This window comes from Leopardus geoffroyi, chromosome X, assembly GCF_018350155.1.
Source record: "Leopardus geoffroyi isolate Oge1 chromosome X, O.geoffroyi_Oge1_pat1.0, whole genome shotgun sequence".
Classification (NCBI taxonomy): domain Eukaryota; kingdom Metazoa; phylum Chordata; class Mammalia; order Carnivora; family Felidae; genus Leopardus; species Leopardus geoffroyi.
In genome coordinates this window covers 113,181,350-113,201,586 of record NC_059343.1, presented here as the reverse complement: position 1 = coordinate 113,201,586, position 20,237 = coordinate 113,181,350, and the positions used below count along the sequence as shown (strand labels likewise).

Below are 20,237 nucleotides of genomic sequence, written 5' to 3'. Positions count from 1 at the left end.
TTTAGCAAGTTCATAGGATAGAAAACTAGAGATAGATAGATAGATGGATACAGAGAATATCAACTTTATTTTTGTATACTTGCAGCAAATAATTGGAAAATTAAATTTTAAAAAATTCCATTTGCAACAGCATCAGAAGACATAAAATATTTAGGAATAAACCTAACAAAAGACATATGAAACTACTCCACTTAAAACTACAAAACATTGGGGCACCTAGGTGGCTCAGTTGGTTAAGCATCCAACCCTTGATATCAGCTCAGGTCTTGATCGCAGGGTCAGGAATTCAAGCCCCATGTTGGGTTCCATGCTGGGTATGAAGCCTACTTAAAAACAAACAAAACAAAACAAAACAAAAAAACTACAAAACATTGTGCTACTGCTCTGCTTAAAACTAGAAAGCATAAATTTATTCCTAAATATTTTATGTTTTCTGGTGTTGTTGCAAGTGGAATTTTTTAAATTTAATTTTCTAATTATTTGCTGCAAGTATATAAAAACAGTTGACATTCTATGTCTATCTCTATCTATCATCTAGGAGGGCACTTGTGATGAGCACCAGATACTGTATGAAAGTGTTGAACCACTATATTATACACCTGAACCTAATATGACACTGTATGTTAGCTAACTGGAATGAAAATAAAAACTTAAAATAATAAATAAATAAATAAACAAACCACAAAACATTGTTGAGGGAAATTAAAATCGACCTGAGTAAATGTTCTTGGATGAGAAGACTCAATATTATTAAGAAATCAATTCTCCCCAAAATTGATCAACAGCATCGAGTCAATCTCAGTCACTCTCAACACTTTTTTTTTTTTTTTTGGTACAAATTGATAAGCACCTTCGAAAATTCATACGGACACAGGAAAGGCCTAGAGTAACCAAAGCTATCTTGAAAAAGAACAAAGTTGAAGGACTCACACTACCTTGAAGTTGAAGGATTTCAAGACTACAAGAATCAAGACAGTGTGATAATGGCATAAGAATCCATAAAAAAATTAAAGGAACAGAATTGAACGCTCAGAAATAGACCCACATCTGCATGAGTATTCGATTTTTTTTTTTTTTTTTTTTTTTTGGTCAAAGATGTCAAAGCAAGCCAATGGGGAAAGAAAAGTCTTCAATAAATGGCATTGGAATAACTGGGTATCTATATGGACCAAAATGACCTCCAAACCATATGCTACACCACACCTTCTCACACCACACATAAAACTTAATTCAATGGGGTTTATAGTGCTAACCATTAAAGCTACAACCATAAATCTCTTAAAGGAAAGCATGGGAGAATATCTTCATGACCTGATGGCAGGCAAAGATTTCTTAGACAAGTCACAGGGTGTTGCTCATAAAAGAAAACAACTGATAAGTTATACCTCATCAACGTTAAAACTTATCCTCATCAAAAGACACCACTGAGGAAATGAATAGGCAAGCCACAGAGAAAACATTTTCAAGACATGTATCTGATAAATGCCTTGTATCCAGAATATACAAAAAATACTTACGACTCAGTAAGAAGACAGACAACCCAAGTTAAAAAGGGGCAAACGATTTTAACAGATACGTCACCAAAGAAGATACCCAAATGGCCAATACAAAATTGAAAAATCAAACTAGTGTGACACTGCATATCAACTGTCGTTCAATTTTTAAAAAATGAAACAATCACTCCACAATCCACTTAGGAGCCAGCATGATAGGTTCTTACAAATTTAAACTTATCACTCCTAGGTATTCACTCTAGATACATGAAAACATATGTCGACACAAAGACTTTTCCATGAATGTTCAATGCAGGATTTATTGTTCATAATAGGCCCAAACTGGAAACAATCCCAACGTCCATCAACAGGAGAACAATGTTTGGTATGTCCATACAGTGGAACATTATACAGCAATAAAAAAGGACAAACTATAGAAACAAAAAAAAAGCTATATTATATGATTCCATTTATATAAAGTTCCAGAACAGGCAAAACTATGGTGGAAAAATACCAGAACGGTGGCTGCCAGTGGATGTAGTAGCTACAGGGATTGACTGGGAAGGAGCAGGAGGGGAATTTGAGGGATGACAGTAATGTTCTATATCTTGATATGGGTTTGGAGTTACACAGATGCACACTTCTGTTAGAATTCGGCGAATGTATACTTAGAATTTGTGTATTTCCCCATAAGTAAGTTTTATAATTTTTCAACCTGTATATATTTTTTTTAAAAATGGTGCCCTCCCAAATTGTCTTGAGCAAGGGTTGGCAGCCTGTGGCCTGAGGTGGTGTGGTGTGGTGGAAAGGGCCCAGGCTTTAAATTTTTTTTAATGTTTATTTCTTTTTTGACAGAGAGAGGGAGAGAGAGAGAGAGAGAGAGAGAGAGAGCAAGTGGGGGGAGGGGCAGAGAGAAAAGGAGACACAGAATCCGAAGCAGGATCCAGGCTCCGAGCTGTCAGCACAGAGCCCGACACGGGGCTTGAACTCACGAACCACGAGATCATGACCTGAGCCTAAGTCGGATGCTTAACCGACTGAGCCACCCAGGTGCCCCGAAAGGGCCCAGAATTTAAAGCCAAACAGACATAAGTTTGAACCCCGGCTTGGCCATTAGGTTGTGTGTCCTTGGGCAAGTTACTTAACTGCTCTGTTTCCTTATCTGTACAGACAGTAGCATAGTGCCCCCAACACATAATAAGTACTCCATAAATAGTAGCTAATAACAAAATAACATGTGAGATGATTTCGGGTCATGGGGCCAAAGATGGCGTCATTGCACATCTCGTGGACACCGTTCCAACCAAGATATTCATCTACTAAGGGCTCTATCTGAATCTTCCCTGGGATATGTGTACTTCCATAAGGTCCTCTGAAGACTAAGACCTTTAAAAAAAACAAAAGTATCCCCTCTCCCTCCCAAGGAGTAAATGAACGAAGACTTGGAACAGTGCTTGCCTGATTGGCTCTCAGTTCCCCGAACTGTACTCACCTCAGGGTCTGCGCCTTCGTTGTAGGAGCGAATGCTGAAGGCCATGCCTTCAAATGTGTGGTCTACCCGCAGGATGGCCAAAGCCAGGCTGGCTGCTGTCAGATTTGCTGTCCTCCCAAAAAACTCCATCTTGTGACCAGCACGCTCAATTATCCTCAGAATTCTGCAAGGAACCACAAGTAGAGAAGAGCATTACTACCTCTTTAATATAAAACCCATTCTCCTTACAGGATTTCCTCAATGTAAGACCTTTCCTTCAGTTTTAATCTCTGGCTTTTACATTGTTTAGGAATTACTGAATAAAAGCACCGGCAGGAATATTTGGGGGATTAAAAACATCACGTACGGTGCCTCCTACAAGACTTGGTTACTGATCGGCCATAAGGTAGAGGGAGGTAACTAGTATTATTCTCAAGCTTTTTGCTTGAGCACTGGGTGGATGCATTTTATAGAAATTGGGGGAGCCCCGGGGCTGGGAAAATAGATTGGAGGCTTGGTTTGGGGTAGCTATTTATTCGAAAAGCTGCTACGATTAAAGTTGAGTTAGAATTTGCCATGCATTCCTTCACAATTGGGACGTGAGTGCGATGACCCCCTTGCATCACACAAACACGGCTTTGGATGCATAGCTTCCTGACCTTGAAAACTGGTGATAACTGCATACAAAGGAATGAATTATAAATATTGTGAATATCATGCAATAATTTATTTTACCAAAATATTAGTACTTACTCATTTCTCACTTCATGCAGATCAGATGCTGAATTGTTTTGCTTTCCCAAAACAGCACTGATTATTTGTAGTATCATCTGGGTTAGATTCATACTTATCTCATGACATTGTGAAATGTCAGATACTTTAGAAACAATAATCTTTGTCTCGTCTTCATCCAGAGTGGGGGATTCATTTATTAAGTTTAAAATGTGCTGTGCAGCATCACCTGCATTCTCTGGGGAAAGAAAATCGAAAGGTAAAACCTGCATCACTTCGTTTTGGGAAATGCCGGTCTGCTTCCTTCCCTTTCAAAAGTAAAGGCAGTGAGGATGCCTGTGGTGGCGTCCAGCTCTTGATTTCAGCCCAGGTCATGGTCTCACAGTTCATGAGTTCGAGCCCTGAGTCAGGCTCTGTGCTGACAGCGTGGAGCCTGCTTCAGATTGTCTGTCTCCCTCTCTCTCTCTACCCCTCCCGCACTTGTGTGCGCGCGCATGCGCTCTCTCTCTCAAAATAAATAAACATTTTTTTTTAAATTTTTTTTTTCAACGTTTATTTTTGGGACAGAGAGAGACAGAGCATGAACGGGGGAGGGGCAGAGAGAGAGGGAGACACAGAATCGGAAACAGGCTCCAGGCTCTGAGCCATCAGCCCAGAGCCTGACGCGGGGCTCGAACTCACGGACTGCGAGATCGTGACCTGGGTGAAGTCGGACGCTTAACCGACTGCGCCACCCAGGCGCCCCAAACATTTTTTTTTTAAAGTAAAGGCAGTGAAATAGAAATACATACCAAGGTAGCAAAATTTACAGTAAATACAATGCTGGACCTCAATTTCTTTCTTTCTTTTTTAACGTTTATTTATTTTTGAGACAGAGAGAGACAGAGCATGAACAGGGGAGGGGCAGAGAGAGAGGGAGACACAGAATCGGAAACAGGCTCCAGGCTCTGAGCCATCAGCCCAGAGCCCCACGCGGGGCTCGAACTCACGGACCGCGAGATCGTGACCTGAGCCGAAGTCGGACGCTTCACCGACTGAGCCACCCAGGAGGCCTGGACCTCAATTTCTATAACAGACGGAGTCCCAGCAAGTAGCACAGAAGTCAAGTTTTTATTCATTAAATCCTTTTTAAAATACACCAGGGAAACCTTTTTTGGCACTGAAGATTAGCTCGCAATTAGATTCTAATTAAGTTAAGACTCTGAGTATTGGATCGAGTTAAGTAGATCCCACCTGTACTAAAATATCAGCAAACATTCTCAGTCTGTGTTTTCATAATCAAAGATGGCAATGATATTTTTTCTGTCAAGAACCAGCAAGCACAGGAAAAAAGCAACTATGGACCAATATATAGTAAAGAGCAACTTAATTTAGATTTTTTTTAAAGGGTAAGAACAATAGATATTAATTCGCCCACTTTTTTCTTCACTTTTTCTTATGGAAATTTTCAAACACGCACAAAAGTAGAAAGAATAGTATAATGACTCCCCATGTACCTCATGAATCACCTAGCTTCAACAAGTGTCAATGAAGAGCTAATCATAGTTTCTCTACACTCTCACCCACCTTCCTCAACCCCAGATTATTTTAAAGTAAATCCCAGAAATATCATTGCACCCATAAATACTTCAGTACGCATCTCTAAAACCAAAGACCTGTTTGTCATAACCATAATGCCGGTATTTGTTAAACAAATACAACACGAATTAGATTTTCGTTCAATATAACCCCTATAAAGCTGAGCTCCTTGTGGTGGTGCCCTGCTACTTTAAACTCCCATTTAAGTCCAATAACCAAAATATAATGGAAAACAATCGAAACATACAATCCCTTGAGAGAAGTCCGGAGAGAGATTACACTCACAACGCTTAACCCAGGTTACGCTGCAAATAACCAAGTCTGTTTGGGAAGACAAATTAGCAAAAACACCACCCTCTCTCTCTCTCTCTCTTTCTCTCTCTGCCTCTCTCCCTCTCTCTCTGCAAACAACTCTCTGTCCTTGTCAATGTAAATTAAGCAATCTTACCCGAGATTCTCTCAATTTCCACCCTGCCCCCCCCCCCTTAACCATGACCACAATCTGCCCAACAATGGAGGTGGCAGAAAGGGGGAGCTTGAACAAGGTTGTAATTACTTCTAAATTAATATTTTGTCCTTGTCACATCTATCTTCTGGTCTGTTAAAGAAACTTGAGAAAATAATAAGACTGAGATGGGGGGAAACGTACGATGTGCTCATTCACAGATTTTTCTATTGCTCTTAGTAAATTTTCAGGCTTTTGTTGTAAGTGGGATAGCCAGCGCCGCCTACCCAGAGTCATTCTTTGGGCCTCAGTGGCGTGACTTCAGTCCATGCAGTCCCTGCTGTCACAGAAGGAAAGTAAACAACTGGCCAATGGGAGACTGACTACACTGTGGAAAGTAATCACAGGCTTTTCACCTAGAGTCATCCAGTTTTTAAGTCAAATGCAGGACACATCACACTCTTTGCATAAAAAATGCTAAGTCCTTGAGCGAAAGCAGTGGAAGGAATCCTCCCTTGTTTGTTGTAAAATAAATCGGTCCGGGGGGCCTGGGGGGTTCAGTCCATTGAGCGTCCGACATCGGCTCAGGTCACGATCTCACGGACCGTGGGTTCGAGCCCTGCATCGGGCTCTGAGCTGTCAGCTCAGAGCTTGGAGCCTGCTTCGGATTCTGTGTCTCCCTCTCTCTCTGCCTTCCCCTCGCTCATTCTTTCTCTTTAAAAAATAAATAAACATTAAAAATTAAAAAAAAAATTTTAAATACATGGATCCCCCCTTGCTTGAAGTAGTTACAACTAATCTGACAGTAATTGCGCAATCAAAACAGTAATATATCTGTTATTTATTGAGCAATTTCTACAAGCCGGTATTGTTGTCTGCAACTGCATTACAAGCCACCCCAAATGGAACGACTTAAAACAATTCATCATTATCCCTCATGGTTCTGTGTGTTGACCAGTTTCAGCTGAGTGGTTCTCATTTAGGGGCTCTCATGAGGGTACTATGAGATGACAGCTGGAACCAGAGTCATCTGGAGACTGGATGTGACTGCAAGTCCAAGATGGCTCACTCTCATGGACTGGCCAGTTGGGGCTGTTGAACTGGTCAGTTGGGGCTTTGTCCTTTGGCGGTCACCTGAGGCTGTTCCCGACACGGCCTCTCCCAGTGGCTTAGGCTCAGTGGTATGCTGGATCCAGCTGGTATCAACTTGTCAGAACTAATTGTTAAATTTTCAGGAGTTTTGTGAGCTGGTTAAACACAGCCATTATGAACAATTAAACTACAGAAACTTTTATGAAATCAATCATATTAAAAACAGTGGTGATACTCAAAAGTCATCACTTCCCAATTACTTTCCTACATGTCAATAATCTGTCCTTCGGTGTTTATTTTTACCTACTGTCTCCGTGTTGCACATCTCTTACCAACTTCGTGTTCAGTAATTGCATGTTGCAGTTTATATTCAGCCATCAGAGAGTATTTACATCAAGGAAATCGGCGAACGCTACCAAAGCACCTTTTGGGGCAGAGCGGGTTGTTACACGTTTTCCAGCACACCGCTGTTTGGGCTTCTTACTGCATGGTGTCTGGGTTCTGAAAGGAAGGATCCCAAATGACAGTGTGCAAGAGAAAGGAAGCAGGGATTTCCAGTGCCCTTAAAAGTGAGTCCTGTGATTGGCACAGCATCACTACTGCCAAATTCTGCTGGGCTAAGTAGTCACAAGGCAGTCCAGAAGTGGGGCGCCAGGGAGGCTCAGTCAGTTAAGCATTCAACTTCGGCTCAGGTCATGATCTCACGGTCCGTGGGTTCGAGCCCCGCGTCGGGCTCTGTGCTGCCAGCTCGGAGCCCAGAGCCTGCTTCGGATTCTGTGTCTCCCTCTCTCTCTCTCGGCACCTCCCCCTCTCTCACTCTGTCTCTCTCAGAAGTAAACATTAAAAAAAAAAAAAAAAAAAAAAGGCAATCCCAAAGCAACTCCCAGTTGACAAGGAGGGAACGAATCGATGGTGGGCATTTTGGAGACGAGATCCCACCAGGCATTAGACATACGCTTTCCAATTGAATCCTCACAAACAGCCCTGTGTGGTGGGTACTAATTCCCTCTATACAGATTAAGACATTACGACACAAAGTTCTAACCCAGAGTTTGGTCCAGTGCTGTTTGATTCCAAAGCTAGTGCTTTTCAACATCACTTTCTACCCCAGCATCCGCGGCTTTGTCCCTCTTCTCCACGGTTGGGGGTTGGTTCACTGCAGTTCTTCTCTCTGACATCCTGGGAATTATATTGTTCTCTCTCCACCATGCACTATCCTGTCCTGACAGAGGATGGACGCACACACAGGACACACTTCATTAGAGTGTGATACATCTTCAGTACCTTGGGGGTAACAAAAACCGGGCCAAGCAAAGAAGCCACAGACTTCCGAAATAACGGTACCTTTTCTAACTCTGTGATATTAAGGGGTGACATGACACGAGCATTGAACGGGGGGAACTGACAAGGTTTTCTCCAACCAAGACATCCAATGCTTGTCAGCAAGATAGAAAGCTAAAGAAACATTATTTCAGCGTGAGCGCATTTCCTTTCCTTTACATTGTACTCATTTTTTTTAATGAAGCGCCTCATTTACAAGGAAAAGGATTCCTCCAAAGCTAATAAATTTGATAATTTATTCTCCGTTATATATATTACAGCCACCACTCAACTCTTCTCATCCTCTGCAGGTTTTTTTTTTTTTTTTTAGTAAAGTGACTTCTGACAGTTAATTTTCTAAAGATCCCAACCCAATGCAATGCTTTTCTTTCTTTCTTTCTTTCTTTTTTTTTTTTTTAATGCAGGGCTTTTCTCATTGTTGTGGTTGTTTAACGTTTTCTCCTATGGAGAAAATTCTATTAGCATGTCTAAGAAAAATGTGTCGCAGGTCAGCATGAAGTACAAACCTCCCTACCTCTCCACCCACGCACTTCAAGCCGCAGCCCTCTCTATTGCCCTGACTCACCATTTCAGACATCGACACCATCAGAGCTGTGCTTACCATTCTAACTCTTCTAGATATTCCTTGGCAAGGATCTCAAATTTCCAAGGCAGACAAGTCTGAGGCGTTCACTGCCTCAAGGCAATTCTCTGGCTCCCCTATAAGGCACTGGGATGCCTGTGCCTTAATTTTCATCTAGGTGTTCTGGGACGCCCCCCCCCCCTTCACACAGTAGAGCTCTGCCGATGGGAAAACTTATGCACGCCTCAAAACCCCCGATAAGGAGAGACAGGGCTTTAAGAATAGTACCGTAAGGAGAAGCAGGGGAAAAGTTCACCAAGAGCGACGTCTGTTATGCTGGTCAAAATTAGCCAAGACCATCATTCCAGGTCTCTGGAGATTGATGAGCGATCTCACAACAAATCGAGATGCATTTCATCAACAAAATCTATGGACGTTTGGTCGGTACGGTGGGAGGCCACGTCCCGCAGCTCTGCCGTGTGGCTCCATTGACTTAGGCAGCTGAGTGGTCCCTGGGTAGAAGAGCCATTGTGAGTGGCATTTGACAGGCAGCGAGCATTGGCGGTTCCCATATTTCTGACTCCGGTCTGTGGAAGAGCCACGCCGGGCAGCGGTAACAGCTGAATGCCAGCAACAAGTCCCCCTTCCCGTCAATAACACGCACAGCTCCCGCTCCAGAGGGGAAACCCTGGTGAAGCATTTTGTGAAGGACCCAGTCATCATCCCACAAAAACTCTTGGTTTCGGGTCAGGTCAGGATGGCACGGTGTGTGGGTTCAAGGCCCGCATCGGGCTCTTGTGCTGACACCTCCGGAGCCGGCTTGGGATTTTCTGTTTCCCTCTCTCTCTGCCCCTCCCCTGCCTGCCCTCTGTCTCTCTAAATAAATAAATAAATAAATAAATAAATAAATAAATAAATAGACAAACATTACCAAAAAAAGAAACAATCACAACCCAGCTAGAACCAGTCATCCCTGGTAGTCACGGAGAACGTGGACAAGCCTAAGGCTGCATCTTCTAATGAGAAGCATCAGATGTATATACTGCAGGGAACAAAGACTTCACTAAATTAGCGAGCCAATGGTATTTTTTTTTTTTTACAGAAATAGGAAAAAAAATTCTAAAATTCATATGGAACCCCTCCACACACACAAATAGCCAAATCAATCTTGAGAAAGTAGAACAAAGGCATTACACTCCTTGATATCAAAATATAATACAAAGCTACAGTAATCAAACAGCACGGTACTGTGTAAAGGCAGACCTGTAAACCAATGGAACAGAATAGAGAGCCCAGAAACAAATCCACACATATACCATCAACTGATCTTCAACAAGAGTGGAAAAAAAAACACACAATAAGGAAAGGATAATCTTGTCTACAAGCTGGGAAAACTGAAAATTCAGATGCAAAAGAATGAAATTGGCCCTTCTATTACATCGTACACAAAAATCAACTCATACTGATTCAGGACTTAAATGCAAGAGTTGAAACTCAAAAACTCCTAGAAGAAAACATAACGGGAAAACTTCATGACATTGATCTTGGCAACAATTCCATGGATGTGGCACCAGAAGCACAGGCAACAGAAACAAAAATAAACACATGGGACCGCAACATATAAAAAGTTTCTCACAACAAGAGAAATAATCAACAGAATGAAAAGACAACCTACCAAATGGTGAAAAAAAATATCTGCAAACCACATATTTGATAAGGAGCTAATCTCCAAAATATACAAAGAATTTCTATAATTCATGGGGTACCTGGCTGGCTCAGTCAGTAGAGCATGTGACTCTTGATCTGAGGGTCACGAGTTCAAGCCCCACAGTGAGCATGGAGCCTACCTTAAAAGATAAATTTAAAAAAAAGACTTTTTATAACTCAATAGTGAACAAATAACCTGATTAAAAATGGGCTAAGGACTCAAATAGCCACTTCTCAAAAGACATAAAAAAGGTCAATAGATACATGAAAAGGCATTCAACATCCATCATCATCAGACAAATGGAAAGCAAAACCACACTGAGACATCACGTCACAACTGTCAGGGTAGCTATTATCAGAAATCAAGAGACAACAAGTGTCGTCCAGGGTGTAGAGAAAAGGGTACCCTGGTACACTGTGGGTGGGGATGTAAACTGGCACAGTCACCATGGAAAACAGTATGGAGGTTCCTCACAAATCAAAAATAGAACTACCATATGATCCAGCCATCTCGCTTGTGTCTGTATATCCAAAGGACGAAAATCACTATCTCACAGAGATATCTACAGTAACGTGTTCATTACAACATTATTCACAATAGTCAAGGTATGAAAATAATACAAGTGTCCATCTAGAGATGAATGGATAAAGAAAATGTCACAGACACACACACACACACACACACACACACACACACACAGGAATAATATTCACCTTTAAAAAGAAGGAAATCCTGTCATTTGCAACAACACGGATAAACCTGGAGACATTAGGCTAAGTGAAATAAGCCAGACACAGAATGGCAAATATTGCATGAGCTCATTTATCTTTTTTAATGTTTTTAATGTTTACTTATTTTGGAGAGAGAGAGTGAGTGGGGGAGCGGCAGAGAGAGACAGAGACACAGCATCGGAAGCAAGCTCCAGGCTCTGAGCTGTCAGCACAGAGTCCGACGTGGGGCTAGAACCCACAAACCGCGAGATTAGGACCTGAGCCGAAGTCAGACGCTTAACCGACGGAGTCACCCAGGCACTAGCATGATCTCATTTATGTGGGGGAATCTAACACAGTCGAAGTCACAAGAGCACAGAGTAGAATGGTGGTGGCCAGGGGCTGGGGGAGGGGAAATGGGGAGTTGCTCATCAACAGGCATAAAGTTTCAGTTAAGCAAGACGAGTAAGTTCTGGAGATCTGTTACACAACATTGTACCCATAGTCAGTAGGAATATACTATACATTTAAGAATTTGTCAAGTGGAGGAACTGCCTGGGTGTCCCGGTCAGTTAAGTGTCCAACTCTTGATCTCAGGGTCGTGAGTTCAAGCCCCACATTGAGCTCCACGCTGGGCACGGAGCCTACTTAAAAAAAAAAAAAAAAAAATTTTGTCAAGAGGGTAGATCTCGTGTTAAGCGTTCTTACTACAATAAAATAAAATTTAAAAAAGAAAGAAAGTAGATTAGAGGTTTCCAGGCATTGCAAGGATGAGGGGAAGGGAATGACTGCTAATGTGTGTGGGGTTTCTTTTTGGAATGATCAAAATGTTCTGGAACTAGTGGTGACTGTTGCACACTCTAGTGAATATGCTAAAAAACATGGAATTGTACCCATTAAATGTGTAAAATTTTATATGTGAATATCTTGATAAACATCTTTTTCAACTACAAGATATCGATTTCTGTTTATCAAATGACTGGAGATTTAAAAGGTTTTTTTTTTTAATTTTTTTCTTTTTTGAGAGAGAAAGAGAGAAAGACAGAGATTGAGCCAGGGAGGGGCAGAGAGAAAGGGAGACACAGAATCCGAAGACAGGCTCCAGGCTCCGAGCTGTCAGCACAGAGCCCGACGTGGGGCTGGAACCCACGAAACGCGAGATCATGACCTGAGCTGAAGTCGCACCCTTAACCGATTGAGCCACCCAGGCGCCCCATTAATGTTTATTTATTTTTGAGAGAGCACAAGCAGGGGAGGGGCAGAGGGAGAGGGGGACAGAGGATCTGTAGTGTGGGGCTCGAACTCACGAACCGCGAGATCATGACCTGAGCTGAGGTCAGCCGCTCAACTGACTGAGCCACCCAGGTGCCCCAAGACAGGCACTTTCACATCTTGCAAGTGGGAGTACGAACTGGTACAACCATTACAGACAGCACTTTAACACCATCGAAAGTATGAGTAGCCCGGCAATTCTACTTTTAGGAATTTATCTTTCAAGTATATCCCACTTAGGCAAAATGACATATGTACAATATCCATTACAACAGTTTCGTAAAAACAAAATGTTATTGACAGCTTAAATGCCCGTCCATAGGAAACAGGTGAAAGAAATAAATTATGGCCCGTGCATGTGGTATAATATAATGCAGTGATAAAAAGCACGAGGAAGCTCTCCATATACCAAAACAATAAATTTCTGCAACATATTGTGAAGAGAAAAAAGCAATATGCAGAACGGCATGGATAGCATGCTCCACTTTGTGTACAAAGAGGGAGGGAGAATATACACATATATGCATATGTATGGTGTGTGTGTGTGTGTGTGTGTGTGTGTGTGTAATTTTCCTTGTAGATACATAAAACATCTCTGTGGATATTTATTGAATGGCAGGGGTCAGCAGTGGGAAGATGTTTCGCTGTATAGCCTTTCTGTTTTTGCAATATTGAACTATGTGAAGAATTACCTATTAAAACTGTTTTTTAAGTTTATTTATTTATTTTGAGAGAGCTTGAGAGAGAGCACAAGTGGGGGAGGGGCAAAGAGAAAGGGAGAGAGATGGTCCCAAGCAGGCTCGGCGCCCCCAATCCAGAGTCCGATGCAAGGCTCAATCCCACGACCCTGGGATCATGACCTGAGCTGAAATCAAGAGTCGGACGCTCAACCGACTGAGCTACCCAGGCACCCCTTAAAACTATTTTAAAGTGAAAAGTAATAATTAGCTACAAATTATAAAATAAAAAACACTATAAAGCCAAAAAAACCCACTGAGAGTCCTAGCTTAGCATACCTCGCTCCCACCTCTACCACCAACGCGAACTACCTAGTTTCTAAAATTGGATCGTTGTAAGGTGGATTTTCCCACATGGGGCTAGCCTATACCCTCTCTGGTCTCAGGTCAAGCAGACCAACTGAGGTTCCATTATTTCACTAATGTGTACAGAACAGTCTTACCATCACTTATAGTAATGTTAGCGAGATCCACAATCTTATCAGGAAGTCCTTGAAGCAGTTTGCACTGTTTTAACTTCGGTTTTTCCCACTGAGATTTGCCAGTCTCCATGTTGATTGAGCTGAGAAAGAGAGGAGAGAGGGACAAAGAGCTTTCTCGTTGGACGATGAGGCCAGAATAGTCTTAAAGCAAACAAAGAAGGAACACGGTGTATCTTTGGCATGCCTCTTCCTTTTGCCCACTCCCACTTACAAACACTGGGCTCTCCTGGCTGAGATAGCAAAGGCAGGAGCCCAGTGTTTGTAAAGTGAAGAAAACTTTGCTCTTGGGGAACAAGCGAATCTAGGGTCCCCATGCAGGAGGTATAAATAGGCAAGAGAGTCTGAGATGAAGCATGGCAATGTCCAGCAGAGCAAGAGCCGGGGCACAGATTTTTGCCCCTCTGGACGTGGCTCCTTACCCTCACTTTCCTTTCTTACCCCCATTTTAAAAGGAAATTCATTTTAGAATCTGTCCCCGTGTCAGCATATCATTCCCCAAAGGCAATTGGTATGGCACCCTCTGCTGCTCTTTGCCCCCACCATCCACCCTCCCATATTCAATACAGTTCATTTCAAATGAGCTGACACATTTATTGAGCACCCACTGTGTTCTCGGACCTCTGATAGTGCAGACAAACACAGCAGGGTCTGGTCCCGGCAGGAGCGTGTTGTAACTTGGTGGTTTGAGTCTGTAAATGTAACTACGTTTAGGAGGCAAGTTGTGAGACGAAAAACTCTATCAACAAAACGGACTCTATCAAAACCACCAAGCGAGGAGAGCTTATCTGCAAGCTCTGAGCTGAGCTGGATGCTAAAAGGACAGACACGGAGGAGGGCCCCCCTGCCCCGAAGCAGAGCAAATAGCACAAGCAGAGAAAGAGACCCGAGGAGGCACCCACCCGAGTCCACAGTGGCAAATGGCCCTCCTAGGCTGGAATGCATGGTAAAAAAAAAAAAAAAAAAAGGGAGCCCACAGGTCTTGAGTACTATCTTTAAGAGCTCAGACTTAATACCCGAGGCGATGTGGAACCAGAGCAGGGGAAGGCAAGGGGCCTGTTTTAATAGTAGCTGAGGGACAATGGTAAGGACCTGCACGGGGGTCGCGGTGGTGGAGTCGGAAAGCAAAGGCTTCATGTGAGCTCTGATTGTGATCACAAAACCAGCATGATTTGATAACCTGATTAAATGTATGAAGAGAGTAGGACCCAGTCTAAGATGTTGCCTTCCAAAAAAAAAGCTTTTAAGCCTCTGTCAAACCCTGCTGCCCTTCTGGGCTGCCTACTTAAGTTAATGGCATAAACCATTAACAGCAGAGAGTCAGAGAAGAGGGGCTGATGATGTAAAGAAGGAAAATGATAAGGCAACAATAGGAGGGTGATTTAGTAAATTATTATGGCCCATCAACGAGGTAGCTTCGGAGGCAATTTTTCGAAATGGTCATAAAGAAGAATGTAAACCACAGAAAATGTTTGATCAACTATTGAGTGAAAAGGTAAATCACATTGCTAATAGGAGGGTGGTGATTGCCACTACAAAAAAAGCTACATAAAACTTAAAGGCACACCGGGAACAGCGAGATGAAAAAACACACCAGCCTAAAAAACAGCTGTGTTCCGATGGTGGGATTATGGGTGATGTTTTCCCTTTTGTCTTCTTGAACATTCTTTTGGAATGTGATTATGTTGCACGCGCATGCTTAAGTAGGACCGAAGGGTAAAAGAAGGCAAGACAAGGGTGGAGGGGGAGGGAGGGAGCCTGCTCAGAAGCGTGGCCCCAGTTAAGGGGACCTTTGGGTATCTGAACTGGCAGTTAGAACTTGGCCAATACATACCAGACTCTAGTGGCGTTTCCATCCCTATTCTTTATGCATCTAGTTTGGGCTGTCTCGGTAGGGTTGGTTAAGAGCCACTTATAGGTCCCTTTGTATTTAGAGACTGTTTCTTGGGCTTCGCACCTTCCAGGCTCTACAGAGAAAATGTATGCACATTTTAAAGGGCAAAAGGCACTTAGAAGAATCATGAACAGCCATTATGACCCATCATTATTATCCTGCCTGTAAACACCAGCAAATAAAAGAGGAAACCTTTTCTACCAGGCCCTTTAAAGCAGGCTTCACGGAAAATACGTGAAATGCAGCCCTTTCTTAAATTAAGCCTCCCAGCAAAACCTCACATTTAGTCCTTTTCATTAAAAGCACAAACTGACAGGACAGCTTTTTGTCTTGGTGTTTAAAAGTGTTACATTTGCATTGACTAATAGTTCAAGCCACCCACACAAAAACCAAAAGCCCTCACCTGCCGGTTGCCCTCCTTCAGAGGTACCCACTGTCAATGATGGGAGACTAAAGACTGACTTCTCCTTCTGGATGCTTCCTCCCTTCTTCAGGGGTTCTGGGGTGGATTTGGTTTTAGTCAACTCCACCTACCGACCGTCGCCAGTATTAGACACGGGAGCCCTGCTCTGATGTCGATGCTGAGGGCAAGGTTTTGCTGCCAAGTGTGGTCACATTAAGGGAGAAGTGACCCAGGCTAAGTGTGCGTGGTCAGTCCCCTGTTTCCACTGACCACCCACTGGGCTCATGACCCTGGTTCCAGAAATCTTCCCCCTCGTGTGTTGACAGAATGGTCCAGCCATCCCAGTCTCCTGTAAGCTCTGCCTGTGGCTCCTACCCTTCTCTGCCTGCCACTCATCTGTCACTTGGGACCACAGCCCGCCCTCTGCTACCTGATTAGCTTGTCGCCGAGGATTGTGTGTTCTAACGCGGATGTGTGGTATCCGGGTTAGCCCGCAATCTATTTTGCCGCAGTCTCTTGGGGAAAAGTAAGAGAGCTATAGCAGCAATGGCAGGGAGTAAGGGAAGAAATGCCCATGAGAGAAAGGCCCGACTGTTCCCAGATCACTTTCCGAGATGAACAGCCTGGCTATATCAATCAATAAATCAGCAAGCATCTATCAGGCAGCTCTAGTGTGGGACGAGGAAGCTCCCCCACCCTCCGGGTATTTAGGCAAGAAAGACAATTCTCCAGCTCCGTTGATGGACGGGCCACTGCTGATGTCCAGAGCTGAGCAATGGTCTCCGGTAGTCCCCCTGTATTGTTTATAAGCTCTTACAGGCAGAAAGGTTCTCAGGGGGAGTGAGCACTGTGGATGAGGAAAGGGACGTGAAGACAACTCCTCTCCCCTTCAGAACTCAGGACGTCTTCCTATGCATGCATTATGAGCTTTATAATAAGGGGAATGAGAGGAAAGTGGCTGATGGGCATCGAGGAGGGCACCTGTTGGGATGAGCACTGGGTGTTGTGTAGAAACCAAGTGGACAATAAATTATATTATAATATATATATATATATATAGGGAATATAATAAGGGGAATGGATGCATATGGAATACCCCCCACCCCAAATTACCTAGTTTTTCCACTGCAATGTGTTCCGATGCAACTAACAACATCAGTTGACCTTGCGTGAAGTTTCCATGTGTGAGGTTGCCATGTATTTTCCTTTCGATCCTGCTAATCAATTCGCTGGCTGCTAAAGAAGAGTTGGCTTTTAGGATGACCTGACAAACACAGCTAAAAAGCAGAGACAAAAGAACAATGTCGCAGTTATGTCAACAGGGTACAACTTAGCCTGCGGCGCTGAGATTTTACACAGGTTGGTTTAATTGAGAGCCCATAAACACCCAACATTTTACGTCAAGTGGCAAGCCTTAAGACATAATGGAAGACAGCCCATCGAAATCTTCTCATAAATTTTCTCGTCTGCCAAATAAACAACTCAAAGCCCATTTGCAAAAGAACAGTCAGAAACATTCGCATTCTATTAAAATCAACTAGCCATGCGTTCGCTGGGAGTTTGTGCTAATTAATAGAGAAGATGGAGTACTCAGGATTTATTACTCGGGAGAAAACCTTTTATCCTTCTGGTCTCCAATTTATCCATCATTACTGCAATGAGGCAAATGGCACATGCTCAATTAGTCTGTAAAGATGTGTTCTGCGGAAGGCCTATTTCTGCAATAGTAATAATGGAGATAATGATAATGATAGTGGCTAACATTTGTAGCACTCTTGCTCCCCTCGTCTTGCTACTCATGTTATCTTCACAACAGCCTCGCGAATAGTGCTATTATTAGCCCCATTCCACAGATGAGGGAACTGAGACTTAGCCAAGGTCACAAATACCTAGTATGTTCCACTTCCCTGCTGAGTATTCTGTGGACTTTTCTTGACGGCAACAAACGCTTTATCCCCCCATCTCCAAATTATGACCACTTTGGACCCCATTTTCTTTTCACTACAAAGAGGCAGCAGGCTCTTTGCGAGGCTGTGCCATGACCAACTGAAACAACTTATTTCATGAAGGCAAGAGCCCAATTACAGCATCTGTAAAATAACCACCGGGTACTTTGATCTCCTTCTGATAACTCCGACCCAGAGGCTGCAAATACAGAATTAAATGGAAGGAAAATCAGAACTAAATGTACCAGCTATGAATAAACTCAGTTCTTACCTGTATGGTACATAGGAAATTGTAGCCATTCCTTGCCCTTCCCTCTGTTTCAAAATAATGCAAAAGAAAAGTACATTGTCTCCGAAATCTTTAAACAAATGTTACAATTGAGCATAGGGCTTATTGACAACAGCAATCATCATTATGCTTTACATTTATGTAACCCATTGCCGTTTGCAAATCAGTCTCAAAAAAGTCAATGCATCTAGTCCTCATATCATCCCTGTGGTGTGGACAACGCAGGGAAAGTCACCCCATTTTCTCGATGAGAAAGCTAGGTCTCAGAGAAGGTAAGTGATCTGCCCAGTGTCACACAGCTGACGAATCACAGCACTGGGAGCAGAAGCTGAGACTTCCGGATCTAGATCCTGACATGGTGATGACAAGAGTAAACACTACCAAGCATTTACTACGTCCTGTGCTAAGCACTTTACATGAATCATCTCATTCCACCTTCACAACATCCCTGTGGGGAACGGTAGTATGGTTATCCCCATTTTACAGATGAGGAAACTGAGGCACAGAGCGTTCAATTAGGTTGTCCAAGGTCTCCCATTCAGGAAGTGCAAGATCAGGGGTTCTAACCCAGGCAGCCTGCTCTGGGGACCACAGTGTCGCCAAAAGGCTTTTTACACCTATTATTTGAGAGCAATTTCACTTAGGTTATGTTATCTATTAAATTAAAAAATTCAGACTCTGCTCTTTACAGAAAGTATTTTAAATGATGACAGATAGGAGGCCCCCCGGGTGGCTCAGTCAGCTAAGTGTCTTTTTTTTTTAAGTATTTCTTTTTTTTTTTTTTCCAGTTTATGTATTTATTTTGAGAGAGAAAGCACAAGTCAGGGAGGGGCAGAGAGAGAGGAGAGACAGAGAATCCCAAACAGGCTCCACATTGTCAGCGCGGAGCCTGATGCTGGGCTCGAACCCACGAACTGTGAGATCATGATCTGAGCCAAAGTCAGATGCTTAACCAGCTGAGCCACCTAGGTGCCCCAAGCATCCAACTCTTGATTTCAGCTCAGGTCATGACCTCACGGTTTCATGATCTCAAGGTTCGAGCCCCGCATCAGACTCTGCACTGACAACACAGAGCCTGCTTGGGGTTCTCTCTCTCCCTCTCTGTCTGCTCTTCTCCGTTCACTCGTGTGCTTGGCTCTCTCTCTCTCTCTCTTTCTCAGAAATAAACAATTTTTAAGTTTAAAAAATAAATGATGGCAGATCATTTGGATGGCACTGCAGGCTTGATTTTATTTTGTCTAAGCAAAATATTTCTCTCATGTTTAAAAACCTTACGAGCTGCATTGCATACCAATCCTTTTGGAGTCTGACGTGGTAAAATTTTGAGGCACTGGGATAAGTACTGAGAATCGGGGCAAGGAGGATGGGAGGTAGTTTTGTCACACTCTGACTTCAAACCTATACACATAAAAGGCAGATTTATTATTTACAATCCTCAAGTCCTTCCATGCTCCCATAGCCCACACAAAAGGTACCTCAAAAAAACTGCCCCACAGAGAGTTCAGAAAAGCAGAGGATGGTCTTCCTACTGGGTCGCTGTGCAGATGCCAAAGAAAGTAATGTCATTTGACCCTCAACGGCCATAATTGAGCTTTGCTTGACATACACGTGGGTAGAAGCACTAATTTACTTATATCTACTCAGGTACAGGATGGGTTACAAGTCATTTTGAAAAATTACTTACTGCAGTTTGATCCATGGTTATTTCTCCCTCAGAAGTGTCTCTGTATCAAAAGCATAAATATATATATATATAGACACACACACACACACACACACGCAAATGAAATATAGTGTCCAATACATGAGGACTCAAGTTCAGGAGAAAGACAACTGTGAGGCAGAACAGTAGAATCTCCCAGCTTGGAATTCAAACACTAGGGCTCTAAGGAGACACTTCAAAAGAGCTTGGTCATTATCTGAGTACCCAAATGGTGGTAAGTCTTTGAGCAACCCCACTCCCAGGAATCTGTCCCATAACAGTACCAACAAGGGCGCATACAGATATACGTACAAGAGTGGAAATAACTGAAATGTCCATCACTAGGTAATCGGATAAATACACCATTGCACACCCATGCAAAA

General features: G+C 43.0%; 1 protein-coding gene across 1 annotated transcript in view; it reads right to left on the bottom strand.

The window, feature by feature from the left end:
• Nucleotides 1–20,237, bottom strand: part of LOC123594973 (adhesion G-protein coupled receptor G4-like) — a 63,735-nt gene that overhangs the window by 40,168 nt on the left and 3,330 nt on the right. Inside the window, exons 3-7 of the mRNA XM_045472043.1 lie at nt 17,031–17,194; nt 15,455–15,587; nt 13,585–13,703; nt 3,718–3,934; nt 2,986–3,148 (exon numbers count right to left, since the gene is read on the bottom strand). Coding sequence (XP_045327999.1) covers nt 2,986–3,148; nt 3,718–3,934; nt 13,585–13,703; nt 15,455–15,587; nt 17,031–17,194 — 796 coding nt within the window. The remainder of the gene's footprint in view (nt 1–2,985; nt 3,149–3,717; nt 3,935–13,584; nt 13,704–15,454; nt 15,588–17,030; nt 17,195–20,237) is intronic.